Raw genomic sequence first — 12,664 nt, forward strand, 5'->3', positions numbered from 1 at the left:
CCCGCCGTCTAACGGTTCCTATAATGATACTCGTTGCACAGGGCGATGTTGGCGCACACGGGACACTAATGGCGCGCGCCACATTACGGTCACTGTGGTGGTTACCGTAAGCGGCGAGGTACGGCGCAGTGCGGCAGAGAGCGGCGCACCGGTGGAGCGAAGAAGCAGGGAGAAAAGATGATAGTTGAGACTTACAAGAGATGCACTATACCAATGCTGGGTGTAAGCATACGAAAGCGGTTGTTAATGAAATGTAAATAATGGAAGGCACGGCAGATGCAGCGATATTAGGCAGATAGCACATGCAGCGAGCAGTGTATTACAGTCGATGTTTTTGATCAGTACAATGATATTCAATGGAATAAAAAGAACGCGGCATGGATGCCAGTCAACGTCCACGGGCGTATCTCAGTTGTTCCTATTGAGCCAATCTGTATCGCTTTCAGCCTGCGGCCATGGCGAAGCCTTTCATAGCAACAGTTCAACACACTGATCAATGACAAGAGGATACGCGACATAGTGTTTCTTTTAAAGGGACTGTGTAGCGACAAAGCTACACAAGCGATAAAGCATCAAAAAGGGAAGTGGTCGTTTTACCGGGCAAACGAGACTTATCCGGCCTATTCGCGATAAACCACGCTGTTTTGTGTTCAAACTTTGCCCACATACCTACACCAAACACCGACCCATTCACAACGCATCAAAGCGACAAATATGATCTTCCGGTATTTCGCTTTAAATACTGGTCGAGAGTGGGAGCTTCAATCGACAAGCTACTCAATACAAACTAGAATCAAGTGAAAAAACGCATTATTGGCCCCACCTTCTTCTCTCATCTTTATCACCCTTCCCTCCCTCTCCGCGCCCTATACTCACATCAGATCGGGTCTGAAGTGGTGTATGATGGCGCAGAAGCCGAGCCCGTTCCTCCAGCTCGTGGTCATGTTGGTGATCCTGACGCCCGGGTAGCCCTTGGTGATGCGTCGGCACCACAGCTCCAGCGCCTTCATGCCGCGACGCTCGCCCATCTGAGAAAGGCGGAGAACAAGCGGTCAGGTCATGAGGTAGCGCTGTGGTAACTAAACTAGATGAGTGGTGAGAAATGTAGGTTGCAACGACATTATCAATTGATGGTCATGCAGTTCGCACTACAGAAATAACGCTACAGTATGACGATTGTTGCAAAAAGATAACAAATAAAACAGGATAAAACAATAAGACAACGTGATTTCGCCCTCCTTCTCTTCAGGATATCGCCTCCCCCGGCACAACGCCCTCCCCCTCGCCCCCCCCCCCCCTTCCGCACATACGGCACAGACAGCAAACTTGACGCAGACAGCGAACACGGCACACCCGCCAGCCCTGCGCCACTTTCCCCAGCGCTGCGACAGACGTGACGCACCGCGCGGCGTGTCTGTCGTGCGTGCGCCACATTCGGCGACATGACCTCCCAATACCGTCCCGAGCAGTAACGCACTGCACAGTAAGGACAACGGACATACGACATACAACAATCGCTTCGTCCAACAATCACTGCTGTCATGTAGAAGCGAGCATGAAGCGTTGAGGAGCATAAAAATGCGTCAGATAAAAACATTATCATCCCATCATGGACCATAACAGAAAGAACAGACATGCATTCAGACAAGATATGACGGTGCATAATCGGGATGTAATCTGATGGAAGGTGGGAGGGAGGGGAAGAGAGAACGCGAGAGAGAGAGAGAGAGAGAGAGAGAGAGAGAGAGAGAGAGAGAGAGAGAGAGAGAGAGAGAGAGAGAGAGAGAGAGAGAGAGAGAGAGAGAGAGAGAGAGACTCGTCGCTCAAGCATTAGTTGGACCCATAGTACCGAACCTGCCCCACCAAAACCACAGGTCGGGCCATCCTCTCGCCTCTCTCACCTCCCAAGCCACAGGTCATCTACCACCTCTCCCCTCCCCACCCTCCCCTCCCCCTCCCCCTCCACCGCAGACGGCCACTTGAACGTGGAACAAAGGGCGTTCCTTCCACCCTCCACCGTCTGGCGTACGTCGAACGCCGACAGAAGAAACCGAAAGCGACGTTCGACGCTGACGTCGGGGGCGGCTGAAGCGAAGAGAAAACAAATGCCGCATTGGAAGATGCCGACGCAGCAGCTCACGAGACGGAGGAGAATGGAGGATCATCCGAGGTATTGTCATGAGGTCTCCATTCAGAGGCAGGAATGTTCAGAATGGCGGAGAGAGACCATGCCGATTTCCTTCCGTGTCAATAGTTTCTACGGGTCAAAGCGTTTCACTCTAGCACTTGCGGTGAGTTGATGCGTCAGCAGGCACGCAAACGCATGGACTTGAGTACAAGCTTCTACCAATGTGCGTGGCATCATTCATCAAGAAATAAAAAATACAGTTCCAGCTAAGTCGCTTGTCGTTGTATCTCTCGCCATCCAAAACGAAGGGCTCCATGAGTCAAATGGAAACTCCCAAGGCAATGGCGGCAAGGCCCAAACGATGGCCGCTTTGAACCTCACTCCGTTTACATTGATCGCTGACAGATCTAGCCGTTGACAGGTCAGGTCCGGGCGGATGAGGGGCTGGGAGAGCCATGAGTCACCGGTCATTAGGGACAGCCGATGGTCCGCGGTGCCCCGCCCACACCACCGGGACGGGTCACGCCACGTCACGGCACGCCACGCGTCACGGAGCGGGGCAGAGCGTCACGGGGCCACGGGGCGGAACGACGCCGATACGTGCCGTTCCGGGGTGGTGACAGCTGGCAGTCACCATCGACAGTCACCAACGGCGAGGTGTGGTGATCTGGTGAAGCAGGGGCGTGGCAGCCTTGAATGGCGCGATCACAGCTGGCTGATTGAGGCGACGCATATCGAATGATGAAGCCTGCAGCGGTTCAGCAACGCTATAAGCTAAAGCTACAGGCTCGACCATAAGCTGAATGCTCATCCTCTGAAGATACGTCTCAACTTCAAAAGTCGCAACATTATGAGGTCATTTCAAAGCGATTCGCATTTAAGCAGAAGCCGCTAAATCTGGCAAGGTTTACTTCTGTCGAACCACTGCCCCTTACCGACCGATCCAAAATTTCCTCAAAATCCGAACAGCCCACGCAGATCTCAATGTGTGCATTGCGTGCCACCAAAGTTCTACCACCAATCACGAACTGTCCAAGCCACCAAGGACTCCCAGACATTAAACCGGCAACACTGCTAGAAAGCTGCTTATATCTTCATCGAACAAACGTTAATGACGAAACTAACCTTGGTTACCAGTCCCGTAACACCATCGATTAAAAGCCCCACGTTGCAAGCACGCAGTGCATCTATATTTTATCCTCCCCAAACAGCTTTGCGCCGGCAACTTATGCAGATGCCATGCCACCGATGTGTATCCCGCCGTTTCGCTTTCGACCGACAAAACTCCTCAGCGGATTACTGTCAGACTTCCCGAGGCCATCAGTCTTGCTTCATCCCCGTACCGAATCGGGCTCTCTGAGCTGTTTTCGCAGTCTTAGGGCGCATTCTGCGGTCCTTCTTTAGACCGCCTGAGCTTGTCTAAAAAACAATAGCCGGCTCGTCTAGGACCGGCTTGCAGCGCCTTCGTTGCTGTTTTGAATCGGATTAGCTTACCTACCGCAGAAACAGATTAGCTAGCCACAGGGGCTCTGATTCGACACGACTATGCATAGTCAAAGCAAAACAGCCCTCTGAAAAGACTAATTAGTATAGGCACATGATGATAATATGTCACGAGTATTGAGCCTCACCCAAGAAATTACTTTCATTGCCTAGCAGCGGTCTATGGAAGCCCGCCATGTTCGCTGTTTACGGTTTCCGATAGCCTAGAAGACCTCCATGGGATTGTTTTACAACACTTGATGGTCATCGTTCCCGACCCACTCACGGTATTTTGCCCAGACCAAATGACATCGCCATTTCGTTACACAACAGCGGCTATCCAATTTGTCCCATGCAACTGTTCATGTCCGAGCCACGCGGTCCCATTTGACCCAATTTCGCAAACAGTCTCCAAAGTGGCCCCTCTCCTCCCCTTTCCAGCATTCATTCCAACCAACTGGACGCTCCTTTCTTCGCGTCGAAACTCTCTAGAACCTGCGGGCTGCGGGACTTCAGGATATTCTTTTAGAAGCTCGTAACCACCATACTTACTTTTGAGCACTCAAAACCAGTGCACTGCAGATGGCCGGCCGCCCCTTTGGAACACCTAAGAGCCCGTCCTCCTGACTTCACCACCACGACCACCACACACTATTTCCCGCTGCATGGAACAGCCCCCTGTAGCAGAGCCTCACACTGGCGCCGGAAACGGACACTTCCGGTCCCACACACTGCCAGTCTGTGGACGCCAGACGGCCCCCGGGGCGGAGCGGCGAAAACGGGGAACGGTCAGCGGCCAGTCTTCAGGGAACTCGGCGGAATGCATGTGGTGAGACAGGTAACAACCGGAGGTAACGCTGCTGGTGCGGTGTCTATAACCAGGTAACTGAGCTCTTTGGCGAGGTAAACTCACGAGCAGACAAGATGAGCGACAGCCTGACCACTGGCCAATACAAGTGATATATAAGATTACGTTGGCTGGTTTGCGGTGTAATATTTGCTGGCGATTGATTTCTTTTTTCTATCATTCGATTCCTCCCTCATTTTCTCCACTCCTCTCTTTCTTCCTATTCTGTCCCACCCAACTCAACCACACTCGGCACTTCTACCCCGTCAAACCGACCCTAACTCCCGCTGCGCAGTTGATCCTCCCACAAACACTGACACAAGTCCCCAAACACCTACCGTAAGCCACAGAGGCGAGCCACTGTTATCAAACTAGCTAACTACCTGGGTAAACCGACAGCCGTCGGTTTACATTCTGTCCAACGAGCTTCTACGTATCGTCCACAAGTTCATCACGGTGAGTCAGAAGAGCTAGGAAGTTCTAGGATTGGTTCTAGCCCATATGTCCTCAATTTTCAAGTTAGACCAGGGGCAAGACGCCAACACGGCAAAAATAATCAGGAAACATAACACAAGTGAACCAACAAAAAGAACAAGCAGAACACTGAGCAAAGCTAACACAGGGCAGCATGCGACTCGACAGCGCCATTGTTACTCGAAACTACTACAACACAAAAACCCGGTACAACAATCAACAACACAAAAACATGTCCAGTTCGAGCGCACACTGGGGCCAAACCCTCCCTCTCCTCTCCCCTCACCTCCCCACCTCTGCCCTCCTCGGGCGCCCCACGACAGGTGCCAATGACCCTGGTGACGTCACTGCGGCGTGGGGGAGGGCGCCGGCACGCCCGGGCGCCGCGCCCCTGCCGCTGCCGCCCGCCCGCACCCAGCTGAGGCAGGTGGGAGCCGGGCTCAGAGCCGCGTGATGTCAGGAAGGTCGAGGGCTCCCTTGGTTATCGCTGCTGCTTGCAGCTGCTTGGAAATACCTGAGTACGAGACACTAAAAAATACTGGGAAATGACAAGTCGGACAAGACGAGTTGCACAGGAGGTCAATGTTTTGATGGGTTAGGACGGCCGGCGAAGACTGCAACGTGTTATCAGAATACCTAGGACACCCTCTTAGAGCCGCGCGGGTTTCACAACCTGGAATCTATTTGCAATGATCACCCGATACGTAGTTCAGTGACGTGTCGCCCACGATTCACCGGGCCTCTATTCACCTGCCACTTAATCAGAATCAGTCCACACAAAAATACCCACCGATCAAGGAGCTGAAGAGACCAGCCCACGCGGGTGACGCTCACCAGAAGAGATTCAGTCACGCTCTTCCTTTCAGTGCGGAGCGGCGTAAACACAAACACATCGCCACCCAACTCTCCAAGGTCAACAACATCACATGCAAACGAACCCACTGGGAACGCCAGCCGAGACCTTGGAGGAAGTCAGTTCAGAGGTCAGCCACGACCCAAAGGCACGCGCGCTCAGGTAAAAACAGCCAGTTTTCTCCGCCAATGAGCTTGGCTTTCAGCTTGATGATGTGGCAGGTCTCGAGAGGCTAAATACAGAGACAGAATACGAGGGCTTTCAATCATTCTTAGGAGGTCAGCCGCCAGGCCAGGTCAAGGAAAGCACTATGCGCGGGGCCGGGGCCACCACATATGGACAGTTTCGCCTAATGTGTGGTGCGCACTTCGGAAACGTTCGCTGTCGACTCACCAATCGAACTGACGTCAATAACACTGAATGATTTACGACTTTGACGTAATCACGGAGCTCAGACCCCATGTGGAGGTTATTTATCAGCTACAGACCGAGGCCAGGTCACGGTGCAGTCAGATAGATACCACTCAAACAATCCCGAATCCCGATTCCACCACGGATTGCTGCTCATCTGTGACTCGCGAACTTCCCTAGTCAGTCTGAGTCAGAGTCGGCTCTGCACCTGCTGAGCGAGTGACTCACATCCGCGATAACCCTCCCACACCCTCACCCTCCTGTCTCCCACCATCCTCAACACGCAGTCTCGCCTGGCTGCGGAGAACACAGGACATCCTGGCCGATTCCGTTCACCACCAGTACCCAGCAAATGAACATAGGGATCCTCCGGCGTTACCCACGTGCTGTGCTGCCCTCTCCGGCTCTGAGTCAGGCGGCCATTCAATCTCCACTGCAGGTGGGAAGCGAGGGAACCTAGCAGCGATCGGGGTAAATGCCATTCAATCTCCACTGCAGGTGGGAAGCGATGGAAGCGATGGAACCAGTGTCGGCGGCGGTCGTGGTGGTGGCGGAGGCGAGGAAGGCGGTGGAACGCGGTGGAGGTAGGGGGAGGGAGGCAGAGCGCAGGCGAGGCAGGGGGTCGCCGGTGGTCCATTTCGACACTGGAGGGGGGGGGGGGGTGGAGGTCGGTCTGCCGCCTCCCGCTGCGCTGCGGCCGACGGTGCGAGGCACGGCCTGACAGCGGGCGGCAGTTACTGGGTGAAATCGACAGGAAAAAAGTCGGCCGACAATGACAGAGGTTCAGTAAGTAACAATGAAAAACGAGCTTCTACCGTTTATTGAATAAGGCCAAGGGAAGGACGGTTATGGAACAGTTATGAATGTTTCATGGGTATATGTTAGAAACCACTTTCTAAACGATATTTACATGGTTATGTAAAGTTCAAAATAGACGCAGCTAAAACAAACCGGTCTGAATCAAGACACATGATCAGCATATCTGCAAATCACGCTCGCCATGCGAAACACTTGATCGCAATTAACCTTTCCTGCAACCCCTGTCCGCCACACCCAACCGTTGATGCAGATAAGCGGCACCCAGTCCATGACGCAATGTCTCGAGCTGCGCTCCCTCCCTCTCCTACCCTCGGCCCCACCCCCTGCTGAGCGGCAGTACCTCCTCATGAATGAACGTCGCTCGACTGAGCCCTCGGGCAATCCACTTTCACTCCTGCACTGCCGAGCGGCGAGGCAGACGTTGCCGTACCCCAGATACCGCTACAGAGAATAGCGACTGGTATGAAGAGGGCGGTATGGTGGATGGCCTGAGTGGTCTGAGATGGTGGGTGGTGAGAGATGGTGGGTGGTCTGAGTTGTATCAGTTCCCAAGAAATATTTTAATCAGAGGTGGATAGGCAAAATACATGGTGCGCTCAACTCTCAGTGGAGTAGTGACCAATGAGTCACTCAGAGCTAGCTTTGGTTGAGTTGGATCGGTGCTAGCGTCCATTCCGAAACACCGGGCGAGTGCTGCGACGTAATATGGAAACTAGACAAGAACGAAACATTGATATGTAAATGAGGTTGCGCATTGGTTTATTCATCAATGATGTTTCTGGAAAACAAATATGGCAGACAGCGCTACACTACGTCAAGCACATCTATCGATCGGCAGTAAAACGCAATCCTTGTTAACCTTTTGCCTGCGTCAAGGTCAGACAACCCTAATTAAAAACCAGGCAAAACCGTGACCTGAATGTTCAAACTAGACCTCCACTGGTAGGTACCAAGAAAATGAGTAGCCAACCAGCGAAGTCACACGACCCGTGGAGGACCCCCACAGTCCAACCCTACTTCGGAAGGGGGTCGAGCCTGCGACTGACCCGGAAAATGACACGGATAAGGACTTCCCACAGCCTGGGAGACTCCCACTGACCTAGCAAGAACTCCAGTAGCCCTGGGAAGAACACCCAACGACCTGGGAAGGACTCGCGGAATCCGGAGATCATGGAAGACTTCCAGCACCAGCAGCGTAGCGCCGAAGGACACTACTGTCCTCGAGACGTGGCGCCGAGGACGATAGAGCACGTGCGCCCGCGATCTCCCCACTAATAAGGAAGACTGCGCGTCGAGGAAACGTGTCAAGGCTGCGACGCGTCGCGACTACCGCGCGCAAGGACCAGCCTACAGGTGACAAATGTGAAGACTTCCCTGACGATAACACAGTAGGTGAGCAGTTCCCTTGACGTCTGCGCCAGTCAGGCAGGGAGGCGGGAGTTTGTTGTGATCAGCTCTGCCACAACCCACCGCGTTCTGTGACGAAGTGCGTCAGTTTTCTCCACGCTCAACCCACCGTCTGCTGCCATTTTGGCCACTCGAAGAGAGATTAACAGCCCGCTGTGCGCCCACTCAGCCCAGTTAAATGGCCACCCATCCGGCAGCGCGTCGTTCTCATCGACAGTAAAAACGTCGCCCACTGAGTCGTAAATTGGTTACACTCGGCTCTCGGCCGTCCGTTACGTCGACCAGTGTTCGTTCTGGTCGCTCGGACCGGCCGACCGACCCAAACACAGGAAACGGTCGAGTCACAGTCGACAGCCGCAACAGTGCTCCGATTTCGTAACAACGTTTCGGTTTTCACAACAGCGACACGCCGCACGACGGGGAAAAGGCAGAAAGTCGCAACGCAACACATCACAGGAATGTTGGAACGGGAAGATTGACATCACCGCAAACTAGCGCATTTGCTCAGGAATCAGCTGCAGCTCGAGTTCATAGTCATGGTGCAGTCTGACACGTGGACAAAATAGCGAACAGGCGTGCTGCAACAATCCACTACAACCATCCTCTGCACGAGTGGCGCTGCAAACCAAGAGTCACGTTCCCAGCGGTCATCACTCGTTGATGCTATCGCGGCGGAAGTAGGCGACCGGCCAGTCTGCAATGCTGATAGCATGACTTTCTCCGAGCTTGTACGGTTGTAGCCGCCATGAATACAGAGCGATAGGAGTCGAAAGTGGCCAATGGGCTCGAGTACTTCGTGACCAGTATGTTGCGTATTAAACCACGCCCAGTAGACGACTTTGAAATCGATTTCGCGTATGCATAATGTAACACAGTTTCAAATAGAAAGATTATCTTCTATGCAAGAAGTGACATGGTATGCGTCTGGTGCACAGAAGTCTACGGCAGCGGCTTCTCAAATGATACGGCTAGCCAGCTCGGAAAGATAAACAAAATTGAACGGACCTATGCACACATACCCTTTTTGCGCCGTATCCATACTTCACATATATGGGCATTGGGAAGCATTTGAGCCGCTCCGACACAACAGAGAGCAACAGAGAGCCATGCGCCAGTCACCGGATGTTCGTCTGCATCAGTACCACGTCACCCGGGCACAAGACCCGGTCACGCAAAGGTCGTGACCTCTCGCACGCCAAGTTCCCACGGCCCCTGAAGTCGTCACTCTGGACAATGGACGGAGTACCTCCATCCTGTTGAACCGGTAACACACGTGCGTTTGGTCCAGAGCACTCGAGTTTAATGACCCGAAAAAATAGTCATCGTCATGGGTCATCATGGCTTCCAACAAAACACGAAGATTCTAACAAACCGGTCGCAGAAGTGAGATTCGTCCAGAGAACTGCAACCGAGTATAATGACCCAGGAAGCAGCCGTCACCCCAACTCATGTCAACTTCGAACACAAGACCAGGAACTGCCACAGATACATGAGCAATCGTATCATGGCATGGGAAACTGCAGTACACATGGCCAGCTATGTCCTATATCCTCTACCGGTTCTGTACGCAATGCAACAACCTGTGAGAGCTGCACAGCCCCCTTACGAGGCTCACATCTCGTGGACAAGTGATACAAGTTCAAGTTTTCCCGGAGTTTTGCGGAGGCAAACTGGTCTCGTTAGACTTTTCATGGGAGAGCCACATCACGGCCAAGGAAACCTGTCGGATCGGGTCCCGGAAACCGGCTGTATCCGGACCCGGGAACTGGTCAGCTCCGGTGTGAGTTCACGACCACAGGCCGGTTTGGCAGATACAAATCGACGCCGGAGTTCCAGCGGAAGGCGCTGAAGCCGAGGCGGCGGTTATCGTTCGATTCTCATGGATCGACACCTGCTTGTCCTTTACTGGTAGCAGAGTTAGTTACTACCTGTATGCAGCCATTTATTCCTTGATCTCATGGATTACGGAGTAACTGAACTAGGATCAACTGATAGCAAGATAGGAACAATCAATTTCGATCGATAAACGGTAGTGGACTACATCGCAAAAGAGGACAGAGGGCGGTGATAAAATTATCAAACAAAACGGTGCGATGAACCGCGGGATATCACTGCATACCACAGAACACCCACAGCTATCGCTTCACGGACAACAACCTCAACGTCCCCACCTTCCTCTCAGACCCTTCTCACGCATCCAGACGCACCGTCAGCCCTCCACACCCCGCCCCGGTCCGGTGCGGCGGGTGGCCGCCAGTCATGGTCGCGTCATCAGCAGTCGGGACTGGACGTGGTCGCCGACACCGTTAGGCCTACTGATGACATGGACGGTGAGACTGCGGACTAACGACGAACACCAGGACGGAAACATGGGTGGGGATAAGGAGTGAGGCAGACGAAACTAGAAGACGTAAATTGTCATAGGAATAAGGAGTAAGGACTAAGGAGGGGTTTTGCACGGTAGGTACAAGGGGAAAAGGCAAAGTGAGCACGCAATGAGAGAAAAAAAGCTGCATGCTGACTGCGAAATAAATGAGTGAACAACAATGGTTCCGCTGAATGAGTTAGGTATTTTGTCAATAAGCACAACAGCGAAGTTTGCCAGTACAACTTTTTCTGTCAAGCAAAGACGACAGTGTAAACGTCAAAACAATGCGACTTACAACAAGAGATTTAAAAACCCAGCGGACATCGAGCTGTCACCAAACCGAGCTGGTGTCGTTCTAACGCGAACACAAGGTCGCTGTTCAGTTCCTTTTAAATCGGGTGCACGTGTCGCCCGTGTCCTTCGCGCCTGACCACACCATCTCAAGGATCACGGATACGACTCTGTAAGTACCTACAGAGACCACACAGGAATTAGCCGAGTGGAAGATGAAGTGTCAGCAGCATCGCAGATACGCGGACAAGTGTCTGGTTATCTTGGGCCAAAGTACGCACCACCACTGCGATAGGAGTCTCAGATTAGCCGCACAACAGACACGAACCTGGCGGAAAGATGCAGCGACGATCGGCGACGCTGAAACGAAGCCACCCAGCCGTAGAGAGATAAGTCCTGCCTTCGAGACAATGCGATGCTCACCCTACCGGCGCTCACTCGACGATAGCGCGGTGGTTAGCCTGAGCTCACCCTATCTCACCCATCCGTCCAGAACCTCACCCATAAGCTGCTTACGCCGCATCAGCTAGCCATAATCACATCCATGACGTGGTCCAGCCTTCGCACCACGAGAGGGGACGGAGCTTAGCCGATTTTCCATAGGCTGTTCCCAAGTGGTGCCATAAAACTGACAAAAATGGCGGCCCGGAGAGATAGGGCGGCCGAGGCGCTCGTGGAGGGAGCTCAATCTCGGTTAGTCGAGACATCCAAGGGAGAGCAGTGACAGCGCAGATGGAGGACCCAATCTCGTAGGTTGGTCGCGTTCTCTGGGCACAATATTTCACGAAACGACGTTCGCTGATATCAAATACATCTGGCTACAATACAAGAGCTTCACGGTTTTATCAAAATTGGCTTTAAGTTCGTATAATTGGTTGGTTTGAAGTAAGAACGCACATTAAGTTGTGCAATGCATGCTGATTCCATTGCACACTTATTAGTCAAGTACAGCTAGCAGACATGTGCTTGGATCCGAGAGCTGGATCTATGATCTCAGTGGATCCCTCGACAAAATAGAGGGGTTGGATCTATGATCCGGGTGGATCTCTCGACAAAATTCAGGGGTTGGATCTATGATCCGAATGGATCTCTCGACAAAATTTAGGGGTCGGATCTATGATCTCTGTGGATCCAGCGGGCAAAAATTTGTGGAGGACCGTCACCTATGATCTGTATGGATCTCACGACAACATGTAGCCAATGAAACCCTTATCCTACATAATTGTACACCTTACAGTGCAATGCAATTGAGAATTATCACTTGTGGACATGGTTATTGGTTAAGACCACTTGTAATCATTAGGTATCATCATTAAATTTGAATTTAACCCGCGCCCCACTGGGGGGGGGCTATTTATAGCCCCCCTCCCGTTTTTCTGCAATAACTTCAAAACCACTTGACGTATCGACGCCAAACTTTCAGTACCTTTGGCTGCATCAATTTGACACCTTGTGTCAAAATTTGAACTTCGTACCTACCATAGGTTGGCCGGAAATGACGTCAGAGTGACGTCATGTTCGGCCAATTTCGACGCAAAACATTGAAACACGGCAATCGCTCCCAAGAGCTCAGTTTTTAAGCTA

At 52.5% G+C, this 12,664-nt stretch overlaps 1 protein-coding gene across 10 annotated transcripts in view; it reads right to left on the reverse strand.

Moving 5' to 3' along the window:
* LOC122394251 (MICAL-like protein 1) overlaps positions 1-12,664 on the reverse strand; it is a 52,949-nt gene that overhangs the window by 22,014 nt on the left and 18,271 nt on the right. For all 10 annotated transcript variants that reach the window (XM_043390993.1, XM_043390989.1, XM_043390990.1 and 7 more), the window contains exon 3: positions 877-1,028. In XM_043390993.1, coding sequence (XP_043246928.1) covers positions 877-1,028 — 152 coding nt within the window. The remainder of the gene's footprint in view (positions 1-876; positions 1,029-12,664) is intronic.

Source organism: Amphibalanus amphitrite, unplaced genomic scaffold, assembly GCF_019059575.1.
Source record: "Amphibalanus amphitrite isolate SeventyFive unplaced genomic scaffold, NRLGWU_Aamphi_draft 000582F_arrow, whole genome shotgun sequence".
Classification (NCBI taxonomy): Eukaryota; Metazoa; Arthropoda; class Thecostraca; order Balanomorpha; family Balanidae; genus Amphibalanus; species Amphibalanus amphitrite.